Below are 21,643 nucleotides of genomic sequence, written 5' to 3'. Positions count from 1 at the left end.
TTCTAATTCATTTCCTTATGATTCAAGAGTGCTAGAATTTGGAAGAACCATTCTTAGATAACATGAGAGAGATTAATATTAAATATGTACAGAGGAAAATTAAATATTATTCCTATGCTCATTTTTTTATTACTTTTGCCAAACTTTGCTGTGTATATGTTAACTTCATACTACTCTTGGCAGTGGACTGTGTAGGTTTTTTTAAAATGTGTGTATATATACTTTTTTTCTAAATAATTTTATTTATTTATTTATTTTTTTATTTTTCTAAATAATTTTAAAGAGGGACGCCTGGGTGGCTCAGCAGCTGAGCATCTACCTTTGGCTCAGGGCGTGATCCCAGGTCCAGGTTTCGAGTCCCACATCAGGCTCCCCGCAAGGAGCCTGCTTCTCCCTCTGCCTGTGTCTCTGTCTCTCTCTCTGTGTGTCCCTCATGAATGAATGAATGAATGAATGAATCTTTAAATAATATTAAAGAAGTTGCCTTATATGAGGATTTTGTTTTTATATTTCTAATGGTCAAAAACTAAGTCTTCAAAGATTTAATTGCTCTGATAAAAGAAAATGTGAGCTTTGTTTTCTCAAGGAGAATGGACCCTATGGAAATGTTGCTTACATAAATACTCAGATTGTCAGCTAATCCTAAAAGAGAAAGACATTAATTAATTCTTTGAGAAGCAGTACAATGATCATCTTCTTCAATAATGCCTATCATAAAAATTAGGGGCAAAATTAATTTAGGTGATGTTATATATACTAGATGACTGTTCATGCATTTTAACAGTCTGGCCTTCTTTTCTACAAAATATCTAAAACTTGCATCAGGAACCAGACTTTAAAAATCCATCCCTCCACTCTACTTAAAAAAAAAAATCCATCTTAAATCCCACATAAATATAACTGCACTGTAAGAAAAATAAATTTAGGAATAACTAAAAAAAAATTTAGGAATAACTGTACATTAAGGACATTCATGACATACCATCTTAGAAGAAATGTTCAGCTTTGAGTGAATAGGGCTGCTTACAGAAAAGAAAACTTGGAGAAGCATTGCCCTTGCCATGCCCCTTTCTTGTTTGTGATTTCTGACACTTCTCCTGTGCTTCTGTCCCCAACTTGGCCTCTCTCCTTACTTTTGTTTTTATTTCCAACTCATTCTCTGTGGCATTTCTCCATTATTTTTGGCATTTGCTTCCCATGAGCTCCTGCATTTTGTCTGATTTTACCTCCCTACCCCTGTTCCTGCAGTCACTCATCCCCAGTGGCTACCAGATGCCTTGTATCTCAGTCCCCTCCAGAATCTATGTGCTCTTCCAGTTCTACTCTCCTGCTCTTAACCTTCCTTTCTAGAGTCCTCTTTGTCTCATCTGTGCATTTCTCTTCTGACTCCATGTTGTCACCCGTCAGAAAATGGCACATAAGGGCATTGTGCTCTGAGCACATCTGGCTACCTTCGCTAGTTGTCCATTTTTTCCACAATGTGTACTGACCGCCTTAATCTGGATAGAAAAGTATCCTAATCAAGGAAATAAACTGCATACAAATTTCCTTGATTATTTTTCCTCTAGAAATATAGATATGATTTTGAACCAGATGCTTAAAATAACACTAGTGTCACATGAACACAGTGCTCTCATGTTAGCATCTAACTGGAAATTCACTCCTCGGAACCCTGATATCTCTTCACTTTTGGTTTTCAAATAACCCGTACCCATCTAGTAATGACAAGTTATTTTTAATAAATCTTTTACATAAAAGGGCAGTCCCTTTTGAAAGCTCTCATTTGGAAAATATTTTTTTAAATATTCACAGTATGCATTTATTTCTCCCTTCTAGTCCAAACTCTAGCTGTCTTAAGCTTTGTATATTTGTTTAAAAAATAACAACAACTACCACAACAAAAAGCTTGCACTTCTTCATTCCCATCAAAACAGGTTTGCCAGCATTAGGTGAACTTAGAATAAAATAGTTACTATATAAGTTAGAAAGTTGATTTTGCTCCTTCCATCATTTTCGTCACCTTATCACCACAGCCAAATGGTAAATGTAAACTTATTCTCTAGAAAATGATCTGGGCCCCAATTTCCAGCTAATTGAGAGAAGCAGCCCTGAGTCGAGCACTGTCAGGCTGATTTGAGTCTTAAGATATGATGATGATTATTGTGTCAAATGTAATCAAGAATGTGGGCTCTGAACTGACGAAGGGGCTGGCTGTTTTTAATTCGGGTTCATATACGAAGCAGACCTCCGGTTCATTGCTAGTCACAGCTGGCCGTAAAAGAGCAATTTTTAAAATGTGATTTCATTCTCTGTGGAGCAGTCAGGATCAGGAATTGGATGCACAGGGGGAAAATATCCTCATTCTCTTCTTTAAAAAATTCTATTTATTTTCTGTATAATAGCTTCTGTCCTGGAATTTCCCTATCACTCTATATCCGTGGTTTTCAAGCTTCAGGTTGAAACCCCCCTTTCTTTTCTTGTAACACCTTCTTTACTATCATAGACCAAAAGTCGTAGATAAGATTCCCTGCCTCTAGACAGAATTTTTTTCAGATTATTTACTTATTTATTTATTTACTTACTTACTTATTTGAGAGAGAGAGCGCGCGCCAGAAAGCACAAGCAGGAGGAGTATCAGAGGGAGAGGGAGAAGCAGACTCCCCACTTAGCAAGGAGCCCAATGCAGGGCTCTATCCCAGGACCCTGAGATCATGATTTGGGCCAAAGGCAGAGGCTTAACCAATTGAACCCCCCAGGCACCCCTAAACAGATTTTTTTTAAATGCCCTGACTTTAATTTTAAAGAGAAATGAGTCATTTATAGTGAAATAATCTCTATTTTGGTATGCAGTTATTCAATTAGGACCACAGTAGAACACAAAAGATGTTTTTAGGTGATTATACTATGAATACAATAACGAATGCAGAACGACACCATGTATTGTATGGGGACTTGAATACTGTGAGCAGCACTGGCCATTCTTAATGGAACTTTCCAAAATGCTGAACAACTCTTGACATAATTTTTAATGCAAAGCAATTTTCTTGGATTTTCATGGCATTTAGTTTTATTTCCAGAAGAAAAAGTTCAATGTGTATTAAAACCTTGATCAAAGTATTATATGTATATATATATATATATATATATATACATACATACATATAATACTTATCAACAGGGTTTCCCCCATGTGAATGTCCAGTAGGATGTGCAGAAGTGCTGCGGGACTTGGGACAATTCTTTGCTGTCTGAGACATCTCCCCTCGCCAGCCCATCTCCACAGACTGCTAGTAGTGCTCTGCAATCAGTGTATTAGTTTAAAAATCTTCCCTCAATTTCCAGAAGGGCTCTCTAATGTGATCCGTAAAATATGGTTAACTATTTTTCTGGACAAGAACCGATCTGTGAATTAATGAAATAGCAATACTCTCTGAGAACCTAACGTATTTCTTGGTGATACAGTTGCCATTTTTATAAGACTGAATGAAATGAGCAAGCATTTAAGATCTTCCTAGATTGTGTAACAAAAGCCTTTACAAATTATGGGATTATCACTGTGGTGATAATCTATTTCCACCATCTTTACTGAATGGCATGTTCTCTCCAAAAGGATATTGATGACACCCCTCTCAGAGATATTAACTGCCTTCTAACTAGATGTTAACAGATGGAATTAAATTATGTACAACCATCACAGGTGATATTATTGTAGCTCCCAAGATATTTAAAATAATGTATGCTTCTTAGATGTAGGCCATAAGAGACATACACACCCATTTCTTGATGAGGTTAACCAGGTAATTTAGTGAAACAAACACAGATTCACATATATACAGAGATAAATAAAAACCTGTGTGATCTGTATATTAAGGGCAGAAATGATTTTTTTACCCTGAAGAAAGTTTAGGCTGGTAGGGAAACAAAAGGCAGCAGTCTGTTGGCATTTCATCAGGGCATTTGACAAAGCCTTTCATTATATTCTTATGAATCAATTGGAGAAATACTGGCTAGATTAGATGCAAGGTAGGTTGGATGATTTAGAAACTGTTACATGCTGTTACCCAAAGGATGTCAATTAATAGATGGGTGTCAAGTGGTGCAAGACCTCTGGTGCTGTGCCAAAGGTTCTGTTCTAGTCCCTGACACACTGAATATTTCTGACAGAACATGAGTAGAGCTATAGAGAAGATGCCCATTCACATTCACGGCCGATACAAACCAAGGAGCATAGGGGTGCATTGGGCAATAGAGCCACATGAATACCTGGACAGGATGAATCTGGAGGGCATGTTTAGTACATATCTCTGGGTCAGGATCAAATTTAAGGGCAATCAGAACATTTGCCAGGGTAGTGGATTGTTTTTAACAGAAGCTATTGTTTGTTATGCACTCTGGCTTTGCGGTGCACCTAAAAAATACATTAAATTAACAGTCTGTGGGAGCTCATTTTAAAAATTCCAAAGAAACTATGTTGGTTTTGTTTGAGTAGTGACGGCCAATTCAGTGCAATGCATTGGCCAGTCCACTTCATTTTCACTACTAGTACAAAACTCGATGAAAGTTACAACCTCCAAAGATTTCATTAATGTCTACACTTCTGCAAAGCAGAGCACAGTTTTGGTCACAGAATTACTCATCCTCATTTTTAAATGTCTCAGTTATAACTGAATAAGAGTCTTTTATATAATCCATTTTGTGTAACAAACGAAGGTGATATCCGCTAATTATTAAGAGACTCAACTTATGGGGGAATCCCTGGGTAGCTCAGCGGTTTAGCACCTGCCTTCGGCCCAGGGCATGATCCTGGAGTCCCAGGACCGAGTCCTGCATCCGGCTCCCTGCGAGGAGCCTGCTTCTCCCTCTGCCTATGTCTCTGCCTCTCTCTCTCTCTCTATATCTCTCATGAATAAATAGATAAAATTTTAAAAAAAGATTCAACTTAACGTATGTGAAAGCAATGTATAAACTTTAAGATTCTATAAAATATAAATTATTATCCAATCAATTTACGTCAAGAAGTAATTTGGACTCTTAAGTTTTTTAAGAACAGGGGACTAGGACCTTCTCATTTGTAGAATGTCTGTCTGATTCATAGTAGGTTTATTGATTTTAATTGGATTTGCCGAGTGACTATTAAATACCAGAAACCATGGTATGAATCTTGCTCTTAAGGAATTTACAGTAAGGGAATGATGATGACAAAGAAGAATAAGAGACTTTTTGTAAGTGGTGCATTCATAAGTAAGACGATTCTTTTTTTAAAAGATTATTTATTAGAGAGAGAGCATACTTGTGAGTACATGAGTGGGGGGGGGGATAGGGGCAGAGGGAGAGAATCTCCAGCTGACTCCCCACTCAGCACTGAGCCCAACGCAGGGCTTGATCTCATGACCCCATGATCCCAACCTGAGCCAAAATCAAGAGTCAGATGCTCAACCGACTATGCCATCCAGACACCCCAAGGCGATTCTTGAAAGCACATGAAGGCCTCAGATTTATTCCTTTAGTGTTGTAGTTTTAATTGAAAAAAATAAATCCTTAATTTATGACTATCCCTCATAAATTTGAATTGATCTAGTGAAAGGCCATCAGTGAATCTCAGAGTATCTAGTTCTTTTAAATACAGTTTCTCCCCCTAGTAATTAAAGTAAGAAATCAAGAAATTTTAAATCTTTCTTTTGAGCATCAGTTTTAATTAGCTCAAGCTATTTGTAATCCTCCAAATCTTATAAATCATATCAGATTTACCAGTCTTGTAAATCATATCTGAGCCATTAAAAGAGGTTCAAAATTAAAAGGGCAATTTGTTTAGAATCCACCAAGACTTAGTCACTCTGAGAGATTAATTCATTTCTCAGCTGGTCTTATAAAAATGTATTTATTTTACTGTAAAATTTCTAGAAAAGAGACGTGTTTGGTTTTCTTGTTAGATCATTTTAATGTAAAACATTTCTCAAAAGGTACAGACTTCCCGATAATCTCTATATCCTCAGCAAACATTTATTAAGTTACCATTATAAGAAGGGCACAATCATATGATTTTCCCTTATTTCCTAAGAAGAAAAAGATTTCACCACTGCCCGTAATGTGCTCTTTTTTGAATATAAAAGCCTCAAGCCTACCTCAGGTCCAAAGTGCTGTATTTATTCTAACAGCTCTCTTAGATGGCAGCTACAGATGATAAGCAAAGAGCTTATAATTTTTTTCTCCACACAAATACACATCATAATCCTTATTCATATAATAATCACAGAAAACAAAGAGCTTTTGAGCCTAGTCATATATTAATACCCATTATATTTACCTCACAGAGAGATTGGCAAATCAACCTTGAGAGGTAATATCTTAGAGTGGACTAGATTTGGTGTTTCTGGCTTTGCCACTTATTTGGGAAATTCATCCAGCCTCTCTGAAAGTCAGGTTTCTCTTTTACAAAGTGTTGATGATTATATTATAACAACTGGTCCCACTAACCTCCTCAGATTTTTTAAAAGTATCAAGGGAGAAAATATATGTGAAAAAGCATCAAAACCAAGGAGCATTATTTTAGTACAAAATACTGTAACAATAAGGGTTGAATTTAAAGAACTCTCAAGAATGTGTTATTAACCACAGGAGAATGCTGAATGAGGAATCAGGTAATAAAAGTCACAAATATTTAGAGACTATAACTTCAAGTTCACGTCAGGAATTAGGAAATTGTTTGTTTTCCCAATTCCATTGATAGACCTCTACTGTAAGTTCATATCATCTGGTGATAGGTTTTTAGCCACTTCCTTTTCAAGAGAATCTACATGTTTGACTTTTGATCTTAGAAAATTGAACCAACCTGCCTTGCCGCCTTCAGAATATTATGTATCAACGTCTAACCATCTGTTCTGGTTTTCTCTAAGTGAGAATAAGAATGCATATTTATTTGACAGCACAGTCTTAGGAGACTCGAGAGATGATCCTAGGCTTGTCCTTCTAATTTGGTTACTGTATTACTTTTCATATATCCTTTTAGAAGAAAGCTACTCAATTCAGCTTATCAACATGTAGGAAACACATCTCCTAAAGAGAGTTACACTACAAGTGACCAAAACCGAAAATTCACCTTACAGACCACATAATACAAATCATTGAGAATTTATTTAGAGATGTCAAAAATTGACCTCTGTGCTCTGGAGCCAAAACATAACATGAAGACAGAGTTGGGAGGATAAAGAAGGAAGATTGTTTCATACTTCGCCAGACAAACGAGGCTGCAGCAGGCTCCTGCCCCCAAGACTGTAAGCCCACCTGGGGTGAAAGGCCCAGAGAGGTTTTCTAGGAAAACCCAGGACCAGGGCGGTTTCGATAGGAACTTGGCCCGAGTGTTGGTCGTGTCCTCCAGGTGGTCTCCTGCTAGAGCCGGCACCTGCCCCCTCCCCCGCCCCCCCCGAGTCTCGTTAGGAAGGGTACATCGAGGTCAGTGAGATGTCACTACCCAGGCCAAGTTCCTGGAGTGAAAGATTCTACAGAAAGACAACTGAAGGGAGGGGGAGGCTTCCCCAGTGAGGAGGAGGAAAATGTGTTCAAAGTCAGGCCCTGACCGAAGCACAAGGGTGCCCATCCTAATTTCCATCCATCTTGATGTTCCTATAACATCAAGAAACTTATAACTATAAGCTATGTTCCTATAACTTCAGAAACTATGTTTAGGGGATCCCTGGGTAGCTCAGCGGTTTAGCGCCTGCCTTCAGCCCAGGGTGTGATCCTGGAGACCCAGGATCGAGTCCCACATCGGGCTCCCTGCATGGAGCCTGCTTCTGCCTCTCTCTCTCTCTGTCTCTCTCTATATATCTATCTCTCTGTCTCATGAATAAATAAATAAAATCTTTTAAGAAAAAGAAACTATGTTTAACTATAAGCCCAACCCTAATCTAAGTTTGTATTTATCTGGAAGGTAGTATAACCACATTTTTCCTAAAGATCTTTTATAGTTCTATAAATATCCAGAATAATACTTGGAATCTCTGTGTATGAACCAATCCCAAACATTATTTTTAAGCTTCCCCAAATAGTGTCCTTAGGTATTTTATCTGTGGAAAATATAAACTATAAATCTTTGATTAAAAGATGTTCATCTCTTTGTTAACAATCAAAGATAGGAATACATATATGTACATATATCTTGAGTATTTCACCTATGCATAATATTTTGTACACTTCTTTTATCACCTAATTTTTCTCAGTGATACATGACAGAAACAGAAGTCAAATGAAATGAGTAATGCAAAGAATAATGGAAAGTTTTAACCATTGTCAACATTTTCTTCTCAGAAATGTCCCAGTGCTTTTAGGAAAAGTACGTAATAATGGTTGTTTCTCTGATGATATACTGTACAAATCTCAATTTTAAAAATGTTCAAAGAATCAAAAGATATATGTATGGAATGTTGTATTTTAAAATTCCTTGCATGATCATGCCGATACTCTCTTACTATCTAAAGGTAAAGTCTACGTGATATAAATTTTTTTTTTACTAAAATGTCTGTATCATTGAAGGAAGTTTCAGCAGATAACTTCAAAGCTGCAGTTTATCTTTAGAGCATTAATCTATTTTTCATGCAAGTGTGTTGCTTCTGCACATGTTAAAAAGTCATCCTGTGTTGTCTGGGGTGAGGAAAGATGGGAATGAGTTTTCTGAGAACTAATCAGCAATACTTTGGGAACATTTAGGTCATGGTTTCCAATTAACTCTGGAGAGTTTGAGTAATTTAGTACCAGACCTCAGGAGAGAGGGGATGAAAACCTCGTTAATTCATATGTCGGTGAACAGCAAACCAGCAAATTTGCGTTGAAAATGGATTTTTTTTTGTTTTGAAGCAAACACCAGCTAGATCTTTCTGCTTTAGTTAGGGTGGGAAAATATCTTTGCATGTCTGTGTTCTCTTATGTGTACTTTTTTTCACGTTTCAATGATTCTGCTTATGGTAAAGTAACAAATAGTTAAATCTGTACTCCAAAATGAAGACCAGGATTCAGTGGTATAACTGTCTCTGCACTTTTCTTTCTTGTCCTACAATGAATGTATCTGGGGGATGTAGACACCAATATCTACTTTCAGAGTTATAAAAATTTCTAGGGTGCAAGGCTTGGGCTATAATCCCAATTCTGCCACTTGTGTGCAACTTTGGAAAAGTCATCCAGTTCTTTCAGAATGAATCTCACCAACAGCAAAATGAAACCAGCAATAACCTGGACCATAGATCTAAGAGATTTCTTATTTTTATGAAAATCAATTCAATTAGGCCAACTTTGAGCATCTGTCACCGTATGTTGAGATAAAATCCAGCTAGATGATCTCTACTTCCTTTGATCAGAAAAGGCCAGAAAAATGTTTAAAGGTAGATTTATCACTTGTTAGGCAAATTGAGATCCTAGTTCATGAATACATTTGAGCTACTGGTAGGGAATCCACATGAATTATAGGCTTAATCACACCATAAGTATAGTTAAATGTTTACCTCTCTGTCTCCTCCACCAGAATTGAATATATTAAATGCCAAAGTCCATGTCCATGCCTCATTGACTTTTGTGTCACCATCACTGAGCATAGATCCTGGCACATAATACGTATGGAATAGATGCATAGATGACTTAATGAGATGTTGGTAGGCATGTACAAATAAGAATGAGGTGCTAAAAACAAAAAAGAATGAGGTGCTGATTTAATGATGATCTGTGTAGAGCTTAAAGCCATTGAGAGGGAATGAAATATCCAACTGGAAGGCATACAAAGAAAAACAGAAGTAGACTGTAGGTAAAAAAAATTGGAGATACCTTATAAAACGATGAGAGAATAAGTCTGAATATATTTTAAAACATGTGAAAAACTATATGGATGTTAGCTTTAAAAATATATTTTCTGTGCCATATCTTAGAGCCTTGATCTCTTATTCTGGGTCAATAGTTAAAAGAACACAGTATATTTCTCACTGTATCATTCAGCCGCAGAGGAGAAAAGAGAAACATCCTCTCACAGCCAGAATGCTTCTATGGCTGTATTTCTAGGTAGATGTTGCCCTAAGCCACAACATTAGAGTTGTGGCTAGACAAGTACTGACGGGGGACTAGGCCAAGCATTATTGAAGGACTTAGTTTAGATTCATGCTTCTCCTTGGTGCAAATTACTAATACAATTGCTAGCGATTAAATGGAATCCTTTCAACCAACTGCTGTATATCCATTGGTAATACAATTCTAGCTGTCCCTTGAAAACACAATCTGAAGTGATTTTTAAAAATCAAAATGTAATGCATTTTCTAGCAAGCCAGTGGAGACTGTTACAGTTACAGAGAGATCGAACCTCAGGTTATGTTTGGTCCTGTGACTAGTGTTGCACGTTGCTGCTAAGGTGCTCATTCTCTTATATCAGTATCTAACACCAACAAAAGGGAAAAAAATTGTCATCCTATAATCATTTCCTAAAAATATCATAGGAAATGATAGTGGTTCAATGCAAATAAGCCAGGAAGGTGATAGTGCAGGTATTTTTTTTGGTTACTCCATGACAATACAAGGGCACAGATCAGGGGTGTTTTTTAGCAGAAGACTGAGTGCTGTGAATTTCCTCAATTTGTCACACTTAAAAAAACACCTGGGCCGAATAGCCTCCTCTATCAGATTGAGCCTTTTTCCCCCTAAAAATATTCAATGTGTTTCTTTCTGTTTGATTATATATATAACATATTTTTAAAATTTTATATATGTAAAATCCTGGTTACAGTGCACTGATAAAGTATTGTCCACTCATGTATCTATGAGTAGAATATTGTCTATGCATTCATTCAGCTCTACAGCCTTACTTGGGAAAGTAATAAGTTTCCCTTTCCTCATGTGCTTTTTATGTATTAAGTTGACCCATAAGAAATTGCTGATATTCAACTCAATAGAAAATTTGGAGTCTTAAAGATTTAGTTAGAGATACCCTGATATGTGTGTGGGTGCTTGGTGACAGATCAGAGTATTGCTTGTCTGATTGCCTCACTGATAATCAGTTCTTAAACGGAAAACGGAGATGCTGAAGACCTGCCTTCTGTAATTCTTCCCCTTTGAGCAGAATTGGCTCTGGATGAGTACCTTCTTGGGCAGGTACAGGGTTGTACTAAGCTTTACAGTACAGCATTTTGCCCTTCAGTAAGTTCTTCTAACTGGTGATAATGCAACTCTACACTACGTATAGATCCTTATTTTTTTTAAGATTTTGTTTATTTGAGAGAGTGCACCAGTGAGAGAGCACAAGCAGGGGGTGGGACAGAAGCAGACTCCCCACTGAGCAGGGAGCCCGATGAGGGGCTCAATCCCAGGACCCTGAGATCATGACCTGAGCCACCCAGGTGCCTCTCTATAGATCCTCTTAAAGGGCAACCAAGGGTGCAGGCGCTCTTCAGGCTCATTTCCTGAGTGTGAGAATATTCCATCCTGTCCCCTTATGAGACCACAGTCCGTGTAAGTAGTTGTATATTTCTCACATACATTTATTTCTTAAGCATGTATATTTTTAAAATCCTCATTTAGTATGACATCTCAGCATGTCAGTTTTCCCAGGAGGCAGATTCTGAGAAAGCGATTAACTTGCAGGAATTTTGTTAGCGACTGCTGTCAGGATTAACACCTGTGAGGGAAGGAACAGGAAGGAAGCAGGACAGGGAAGGAGAAGCTGGGCTTCAGTGCAGTTGCAACCACAGCATCAATCAACCACCCCCCTCCCCAATCCTCCCGAATTGTTCTGAGTTGGAGCAAGAGGGCCAGGCTTTTATAGCCCACACATTCACCAGTCATTGGCTGCATCCTGCCTCCAGTAGCTTTCTCAGAAGCTAGGGCAAAATGAATGGGTCTCGAGTGGCGGTGATACTCAAAGCTTTAGCATATATTGGAATCACCTAGAAGACTTGTTAAAACACAGCCACTGAACTCCATGCACAGACTTTCTGATTTAGCAGGTCCAGGGTAAGGCTCGAGAATTTGCATTTCTAATATGTTCTCAGATAATGCTAATGCCACTGGTCTGTGGGTCACATTTTTAGAACCACTGTACCACACCACTCATACTTAGGCACTTGAGAAAGGTACATGGTGACCTTTTAAACAGAAAAAAAAAATAAAAGTCATCATACCAGTCCACACTCCACCAGATTCTTAGCTATTGTATGTTATAAACCTAGAATAGCTGACAATATTAGTTGCATAAAAAAGGACTTAACCTCTGTAGTAGAATATATTGGTAAAGTATTATTACTATTTCCAATACCTGGGCATTGTTACTTTTAAAGTTCACCCAAATTTTCACCAGGATCCCATAATTGGATAACCCAGACAGAATTGATAAAATAACCCATGTTCAAGATCTTCGGTTTTATTCTAAAACAATTTTTAAGATTTCTTTATGATTCTCATTATTTCTGCATTTTTATTAATCATATAAGCCACTTAAAGCCATATGGTTATGGAAAATTAAAAAGTATGACATACATCCGGAGCTATTTTGAATGCACAAATATGACATATAAGTACCCTCATTTCTGGTCTAGGCTTGGTGTGATTAAAATTTAGGAATTCGGCGTACGTAGATTGACCTCAGGAGAAAGGATGCAGCCTTAAAACTCCCACATGAGCAGGAAACAACAATCTCACCTCTGATCAAAGAGGCCTGTAAAAGAACTCATTTGAAGAGATTTTCTGCTCTCACGGCCATTGAATTTTGTTAACATATTTTCCAAATTAGCAAAGATTAAGCTTGATGTTGTCAATATTTCTGAGCACTAGGGTATCATTGAGGAAAATGGTGCCTTACTGTCCTGCAAGAGTTACTGTTCTTCCCTAAGGGCCTAATTTACAAAGCAGCAAACTCGCTGGTAGGATTTGGCTAGAAATCTCATTGTCTCGGTAGAACCCTTTCATCTAATTTATGTGCATCATATTTTACAAAGAACTCTTGGAAAGTTATTTACTAGTTACCTTCTCTGGAAGCAGAGGATAAGTGGTGTTTTTAGTTCAAGAATAGGGGAGCATCGTGTGCAGCTCATGATGAGGGGGACCCTGATAATAAAATGCACACTGTCTACCTCTCTCCAGGCTTCACTCTGCCCTGAGAGTTTCATTTTTGTCCTTTTATTTTCCATGAAGTTGGAGCATGTTAGAAAATATGTCATCGTCTAACCCTGCACTTGTCTTCTGGAATGCGACAGCTTATTTCTACCCCAAATTTTAGGCTAGAGGTGGCGTAAGTCTTAGTGATTTCTGATGTGCAAGTCAGCCTAGAAATACTAGCTTGAACAGGATGAGATCGCCACTTCTGTAGGTCAGAAATGGCCAGATGCGAGCAGGTTTCAGGTGCTTCAACCTGTGCGTTTCATGCCAGATTGTAACATTAAGATTCTCAGTGCTGTTGCAATGGTTCTGAGCTTTTAAGTCATACTGAATAAAATGATAAATAAATAACGATTTTGATCTTCCTCCCTCCATTGATAGTTTGAAAACCAGATAAGCAGGGAGCAAGCAGTCCAGGTTAGTCCATGAACTAGGCAAGGTTGAACTGATTTGCCCAACCCAAATGCCAAGGTAACTTTAGGCTATGCAGCATTACAGTTTATTTAGGGGTTGATAAATAGCTTCATGCAATGCTTCCTTTTTTTCCGATAGCTGCATCCTCATAAACCTATTCTACCCTCCACCAGTTAACGCAGACAGAAGATTTTTATCCAGTATGAGCACCGAAACTACACTGTGGAAGACTGTAGGCTCAGCAAAAACCTCACCCGTGATGAATAAACAGCTCTTCCGGGGGCTTTGCTGCCGCTGGCTCGGCAGGAGCTGTTTATTGCCTGGTTTGCACATCCCATGATAAAGTTGCTGCTGAAATAAATTGCAGTTTTGCATAATTATTGACAATCACATCCTAACAAGCAGTGTGTATCATATTCAAGTGTTCAATTTTTTAAAATCCATTTTTAGCTTATGTTTAATCCCAGAAAGTGTTTGTGTAGTAATAGAAGGCAAATATGGCATTTAAATAGAGTACTAATTTCCTCATTGCAGACAAAATTTACCTGAATCTTTTTAGATGGGACTGTTACTGCCAAAGACAATTTTCCCTCCAAGATGTTATTATGTAGATTTTTGCTGAGGGCATATGTGTGTGTATCCACAATATATGCATTATATATATATATATAAATTTTTTAGATTTTTGTGTCATTAGGAAATTTGGTTCACCCTTTCTAAAAGATTAGAGGAAGGGTGAGGCGGCGCCTGGGTGACTCAATTGGTTAAACATCTGCCTTCTGCTCAGGTCACAGTCCTGGGTCCTGGGATAGAGCCCGCTTCAGGTTCCCTGCTCAGCAGGGAGTCTGCTCCTCCCTCTCCCTCTGCCCCTCCCTCCCCACTCATGTGTTCTCTCTGCCTCTCAAATAAATAAAATCTTTAAAAAAAAGTTTAGAGAAAGAGGAATGGGATGTGGGCCGAGTGAAGGAAGGTGTTTGAGTAACCCTGATATATAACTAACGGTATGTGGGAGGCAGTCATCCTGACACACACATTGTCATATTTTCATTCTCAGCCCAGCAATAGGCATTGTAGATAAGAAACTTTGAACTCCGAGAGGTTAAGTAAGGTGTTACACCACACAGATGGTAGAGGATATTGGGATTGGACCCAGGTCTGGCTGGTTTTTCAGCTTTCCTTTTTCCATTACACAGAAGTTTTTCCTTTGGGAGAATATTCTCAGTTGCATGACCATCAGATAACGAAATGTAAAGCTAACACTGCAGTTAGAAGCCATTAGAACACAATACTGTCACGCAATGTGATATGTTGCACAATGTTTTCTGTGAAATATGTCATCTTTCTCCTTGTTAGTCTTTCTGTTCTCGTCTGCCCTCTGATCCCTTTCTCTTGTTTCCTCCACTGTTCTACTTTCTGGTTTAGCTTTGCATTTTCTTGACCTTTTTCCTTGCCTACTGAATCCTGACTTTCTGCCTCAGGTGACATCAAAGATAAGCATGGTATGGGGATTTGGGAGCTTTACCTATAAAGATGAGCTTTCACTTTTGCAGCATATGAAAATAAGTTTTCACAGTCAACCAGTAAAAAAAACTATCAAGTTAAAAAAAAAAAAGATTGTTTTTGGAAGTTCATATATGAACACTCCAGAGTCTACACACACACACACAAATATACATACACACACACTATTCTAGTTGTTGCTTCTAAGAGGACTTTTAGCAACAACCCATACCCTTGTTGGTATATTACAATTTAGTCCCTTGATCTTAGCTCCTTTAATGAGGGCCCCCGGGGTGCACCATTCTGATAACTGAGGAGAATTACATCTGGACATTGGTTCCTTTGCAGATTGAGTGAGCGAGAGGCTGCTCTGGAAGAAACCCACAGATTACTGCAACAGTTCCCCTTGGACCTGGAGAAGTTCCTTGCCTGGCTTACAGAAGCCGAAACAACTGCCAACGTCCTGCAGGATGCCACCCATAAGGAAAGGCTTCTAGAAGATTCCAAGGGAGTAAGAGAGCTGATGAAACAATGGCAAGTAAGTAAAGCTTTTCTACTTTGCCTCTTGTGAATCCATGTGAACAGTTCACAGCGTCGGTCTTCATAACTGATGTGCTGGGGACAAAGTAAAGTGGTTGTTTTATATGGCGTGATACAGTGCGGCATATGGCCAAGAAGGAAAGAGGCAGAGGGAGAAGGCAAAGTCATTTAGTATTTCATTTAACACCCCAGGCTTCCAAATGGTCCATGTTTTTTTCACCAGGGAAAACTTGCACGTAAAACCAGAGCTTTGGCCAAGGAGAAACTTTGCTCCAAGAAATAAATTAGGAATTGGTTTATTAAATGGAAAAAGTTGCCATTTTGGAGTGTTTATTTAATATTTTACAGGGAAAGCATCTGTATGAATTGTCTGTTTTATTTAGCGTTGCTAACTGAATCAGTTTCCCTTCATTACTTCCAAATACATTTTGAAATGTTAATCTGGCATTTTGTAGCTTTCTTCCCAACACGATCTGTAAAAAGAAAAATGAGATGGCTAAATTTGTCATAGTTAATGATCATACAATTTTCAGACAATTGTTTTTCCTAGAAACAAAAATTATTGCTATAAAATTTCATATGCATAAACAGTGAAAAGGGAAGTTTAGGGTAGTTTTGTCTAAATGACATCTTGGTTCAAGGAGGCTTCTTACGTTCATTCTCCGTGCCTGATATAATTTTCTGAACCATTATGAAGTGTTGTTATGTATAGTTGAGTTTTCTGACATGAAACAAGAACTTTACTAGTATCTCAAACTTAGAGTGTTAAAAACAATATGATCCAGGTTTTGGACTACTTTTTTCCATATATTTAAATTATGATGAAAAAGTGATTGTATATCCTAGCTTGAAAAATAATTCCACCGTCAGACCATAATAAGCAATGTTTCTTTCCTCGTTTTCCTTCTTTTTTTTTGTTTTGATAGGATACTTGATCTACTTTCCTGCTCTTGTGCATAGAGTTAATGACAGTGGCAATTCATAGCTTCTCAAATTCGTCGTTTGTGTCTTCCATGCTCCTTAGACCCCACTTGCTCCTCCACAATGTGTGTTGAATTAGTTTGATCATTGGTTCGTTCATCATAGTTTGTTAGAGCAACATCTGACTTTATCTTTGTAGATGTGTCCCATGGCTCTAGAATATAAAAGCAATGCAAAGTTAGATTTTTTTGGTAACTCTTAGATGAATGGTTAGAGAATATTCTGCTGCAACTTACTTATGATATTTTATAAACTTTTAGCTCTTCCTCCTTCTACATACCCATGAAGCTACCTCGAATTTTAATAAATATATGGGCTCACATATTCTCATCAGCTATGGTAGATAAAGAATAAAACTTCACGTGGGTTTTTTAGCAGATTAGTTTGAAAAGAAAGAATAATCCAAGAGACCATTTTATAATAAAGATTTGATAAAACATCCTTTAAATTAGTGAACAAGTCTGATTGAGGGCAAAGACACATCCATGTATCTACTATATGTTGTTATCTGCATTACTATACAATGAAAATTCTGAGAAACTGCAAGATTCTGAATCATTAAGAGAAAAAGTTGCCTTGTTTTTAAACTGTATCTCCTATGGGAGAATGGAGAAGAAACTACATTTTGTGTTTAGATCTCTGAGCTCCCTTTCAAAAACAGTTGAAAGTTATGCAGAGGACATTTTCTTAGCTTATGGTATATTACTTATAAAAAGTATTTGTTATTAAAAGCTATATAAAACTCCTCTAGAGTTCCTGAAAACCTTAGACATATCATTTTCCCCTTAACTACAATAGGACTAGCTGAGATCCCAACACTATTTTAAAATAGAGACAATTTTTTCATTCCCTCTGTGTTAATATTGGGTTTTCTATAAATTCCAGTTGCCTGAGGTTGAAACTACATTTTATGGATAGAAATGACTTTTATAGCCAGCTCTGATTTTCAGTTGGATGGCCGGATAACAGTCTTTTGCTGAAAGATTTGGCGATGTCATGGAAAAAATTCGAAATTACTAAAACTATTGATTATTGTTGTTAATGGTGCATTTCAAGTGATAGAATTGAATTAAGGTACTGGGGTTTAAAAGCAACAAATGGAAACGCCAAGATTGAAAATAAATATAACCACATATCTTAGGAGATTACATGCAATTTCAGTATTTCAGCTAAATGGAAGTCTTTGTTTTATTTCCCTTACAAAGATTTTTTTTATTTTGAACAAAAGGAATTTTCTATAATATGTGTGAAGGAAAAAAAGTATAATGATTCGCCTTTTCACTTTGTTTGAAGAAGCTGGTAGCATTATGTTCATTGTTTGATTCATGCTGTAGAGCGAAAGTAATTCTTACATATTAAAAAAGGAAACTCCAAATGCCTAGCCAGAACATCAGCTCTCCCAGCAGATTCCAATACATCTGTCCACCCGAAAGCATTGATGTTTTATTTTGTGAAAATGCTGCTGAATGGATACAGGGGCTGGCAGGGGGTTGGGGGGAGCCTTCACAAATATGCTTTTGCTCTATGACTGTCAATCAATTCTTCTATATATGGAGATTCCCCCCCCCCCCAGCTCTTGCTAGAATGAGTATCACTGTTATTTACAATCCACTTCACAGGATGTTTAATTCTCTCAGCAATAATCACAATTCATGGGTTCTATAAGAATACATGTTTTATGAAGCATATGCTTCCTGAATGGAATTAATCTGAGTAATTTCACTCTGAAAGCCATTAAAATTCCTTCCTCATATTAGAAAAAATGCTTATTTAGTTTTCTTGGTAAAAGCAAGGACATTATAGTTGTCCTTATACTTCAGGATGAGGAGATTTTTCTTATAAATAGTGTTATTTCTGACAGTCTAACTGGAATGTTAAAGCCAATACATTTTTATAGAATATCATATAGAGCCCTGAGAGGTGACAGTCTGAGAATTTTTACATTGCAAATTTATCTTTAAAATGAAAAAACTGTATTCATAGTTGAATCACATTCTTCCTGTGTCCAAAACATTTCCACTTTGGGCCCCAGAGAATTAATAAAGATAGCCTCTGTTCCAAATTCTGACATAAAACCATCAATAACTATCTGAAAATGGGAAGCCTCTGTATCTTTGCTAATATTTCACAAGATTTCTGTCAATCTTAACTGATTCTCTAAGGACCCCTAAGAGATCATTGTAATACCAGCTTGTAAAGAAGGTATGTGGGTGTAGGTATATGTTGGGGAGAGATGCTCATAAAGGTGTAATTAGGATCTTTTTCCTGACAAGAGAAACTATGGAGTAATTAATATTTGAGATTCCTTCATCTGTGATCTGGATCTTGTCTCAGGCCATAGCTTTAAACCCAGTTTCTTGTCTAAGCTTGTTTGTTTTTACCCATATCTCTCTACCCAACCCCATCATAAAAGTTATCTCCTATTAAAGAAAACATTTCCAGAGAGCCTAGCTCGATAAACTTTGAATTGTACATCAGCGTGCACCTGTAAATTGATTAAGGAAGCTTATATTTCTAATACACTTTTGAAATTGGGGAAGTAACTTCCTCAGTGTTTCTCACAAAAAAAAATCTTGGCCCACTGGTTAATTCCAAAGGAAGAAGGAAGAATGCAATCTTAGTAACACAATTAGTATTCTGAATAAATTGGATTGTCATCTTTCTTGGGACATCTAAGAATAGAGAGGTAATCTGAGGTTCCCTAATTCTAAGAAAAGGAAACCCTCTGTGTATTCCTTTCCTTTGCTATAATTTGAACTGAGTTTTATACAATTTTCTATACTTCTTCTTTGGTGTCTAAAGAATATAAAAGTTAATCTTGATATTTTTCTTTTGCCTGGCAATGACTGCCTACTCTTTTGGATATGTAAAAACTTTTATATATATCATTTCCTCAAGAACTTTGATTAATCCATGAAATCTGTTAAGTGCCTAGTATGGCATGAGGACAACCACAAACATGATTACAGAGATGCTTTTCGAACACAGTTCAAAGTATTAGGTTGTATAATTTAATGAGTATCAATCCACAATTTTTATTTTTTTACTTTTATTTAACTTTTTTAAACCAAAAAAAAACTCCAGTTCATCCATTTCTTTTACCCCTATCTCTTGCAACCACCAATCTGTTCTCTATATCTGTGAGCTAATTTTGTTTTGTTTTGTTTTGTTTTTTAGATTCCACATATAAGAGAGATCATATAGTATTTGTCTTTCTCTGTCTGATTTATTTTACTTGGCATCACAATTTTTAAATAGAAAGGAATAAAATTAGCAGAATAGAATAGGAAATAACAGAGTTCATCACTCTTAAGTTAGGGTCAGGTTTTGTGTGTGTGTGTGTGTGTGTGTGTGTGTGTGTGTGTGTGTGTGTATAACTTTTATTTTGGCTGTGTATGTGTGTGAGAGAGAGGGAAAGAGAGAGAAAGAATGAGAATGTGCATACTGGATATATTCAAAAGCCTCTGTATTAGAATAGACCTCTGCCTTTGTAATGCTTATATTCCAGAGATCAAAATACGTATGGTATGCTAAAGCAAATTATAGTAGTGTGACGAGTATTAGAGTAGAGAGCTAGACTGGGTCTAGTGAAAACAGATGATTAAGCTTAAGCCTTCCAAAGAGGCTAGAAACTCACTAGAACAGTGTTTTCCCATCTTCCTTATATATTGGAGGGTTTTTTTAAGATTTATTCATCTATTTGAGAGGGGAGGGGCAGCAGGAGTGGAAAAGAGAGAGAGAGAGAATTTCCAGCAGACTTCCCACTGAGCATGGAGCCCAATGCAGGGCTTAATCCCAGGACCCTGAGATCATGAACTAGCCAAAATCAAGAGTAAGATGCTTAGCCGACTGAGCCACCCAGGCACCTGAGGAAGAGCTTTTAAAAATGCTAATTCCTTGAATCCACCCCCTAGAGATTCAAATTGGATTGATGGCAGCATGTACTGTCCATGATTCTGATGTCTAACCAAGGCTGAAAACCTCTGCTCAGAGTACGTTAGAAGAATGTATTAGGACCTAGCTAGGTATACAGAGTTGAAAAGAGAATTTTTGGCAAAGTCAATACCATGTTCAAAGTCCTGGACATTGTGAGAGTTTGAGAATCTAAAGGTACTTGTCTATGATGGGGGTATGGTTGTTCCAAGAACTGAGATCAGAAAGGTCAGCTGGGGCTAAATTATGTGGAAAAACAGCAGGGTATAGTAAATAGAGTACCAGCCTTCTAAGCAGAAAGACCACTTATTCTTCCACTTGTTGCCCCTAACTTCTACGTCTTAATTATATTTTTCTATACAGTGGGCATATTTTGAGGATTAAATAATAGGATACATGTAAAATTCCCTCTAGGGGGGCAGAGTGTTAGACTCAGAGGGCTCAGTATGTGTAAGCTGTCTTTCTATCCCACTTGTCATCTACCTTAAAAGTTGGGACTTTATCTGTAGTCTATGGGAAGTCACAATATGGTTTTAAACAAGGAAATAAATTAACCGGACTTACATTTTTGAAAGATTGACTCTGGTAGGTGAGAGAAGAATTGGAAGGATATAAAACCTGTCCAGGAACAACAGTTAGAATATTCCTTCTGCACTATTCCTAGTAAGAAATAAGGTACTGAGGTTGAACAAGTGAAACAGATATGTGAGCTATTTGGAGGTAAAAGTCAACATTACAATGGATGTTACAGGAAGCAGAGGTGAGGAAGCATGGGAGATAGGATGAGGAGCCACTGCTTACCACTTGGCATGACCAAGTGCCTTCATGGAGTCGTAGAATTCAAGAGGGGAACCAGCTGTGGGAAGAGAAGTCAAGAATGTATTCAGTTTTGAGATGTCTGTGAGTCATAGAGGTGAAACTATCATCTCCTTAAAGCAATTGCAAATATGGATCTAAAATTTGGAAGAGATATAGGTTCTCAGTTGAAGATACAAAATTGAAGGACGTTAGCATGGCATCCAAAGAAATACATGATCTTACACACAAATCATCACTTGATTTTCTCTACGGCCCATTCAGAAATACACTCAAAGGTCACCAAAATACCACTTACTCCAGTACAGAATTGGTATTAAGTGATGCCATTTTCTATGCTATT

General features: G+C 37.3%; 1 protein-coding gene across 16 annotated transcripts in view; it reads left to right on the top strand.

Annotated features, from left to right (window-relative positions):
- The window catches only part of DMD (dystrophin), a 2,170,621-nt gene that overhangs the window by 1,664,934 nt on the left and 484,044 nt on the right, over window positions 1–21,643 (top strand). For all 16 annotated transcript variants that reach the window (XM_025439443.3, XM_025439430.3, XM_025439477.3 and 13 more), the window contains one exon: window positions 15,379–15,568. In XM_025439443.3, the coding sequence (XP_025295228.1) occupies window positions 15,379–15,568 (190 nt within the window). The remainder of the gene's footprint in view (window positions 1–15,378; window positions 15,569–21,643) is intronic.

This window comes from Canis lupus, chromosome X, assembly GCF_003254725.2.
Source record: "Canis lupus dingo isolate Sandy chromosome X, ASM325472v2, whole genome shotgun sequence".
In the NCBI taxonomy this organism is placed as follows: Eukaryota; Metazoa; Chordata; class Mammalia; order Carnivora; family Canidae; genus Canis; species Canis lupus.
Note: the sequence above shows the minus strand (reverse complement) of the source record. Positions and strands in the feature narration are given on the sequence as shown.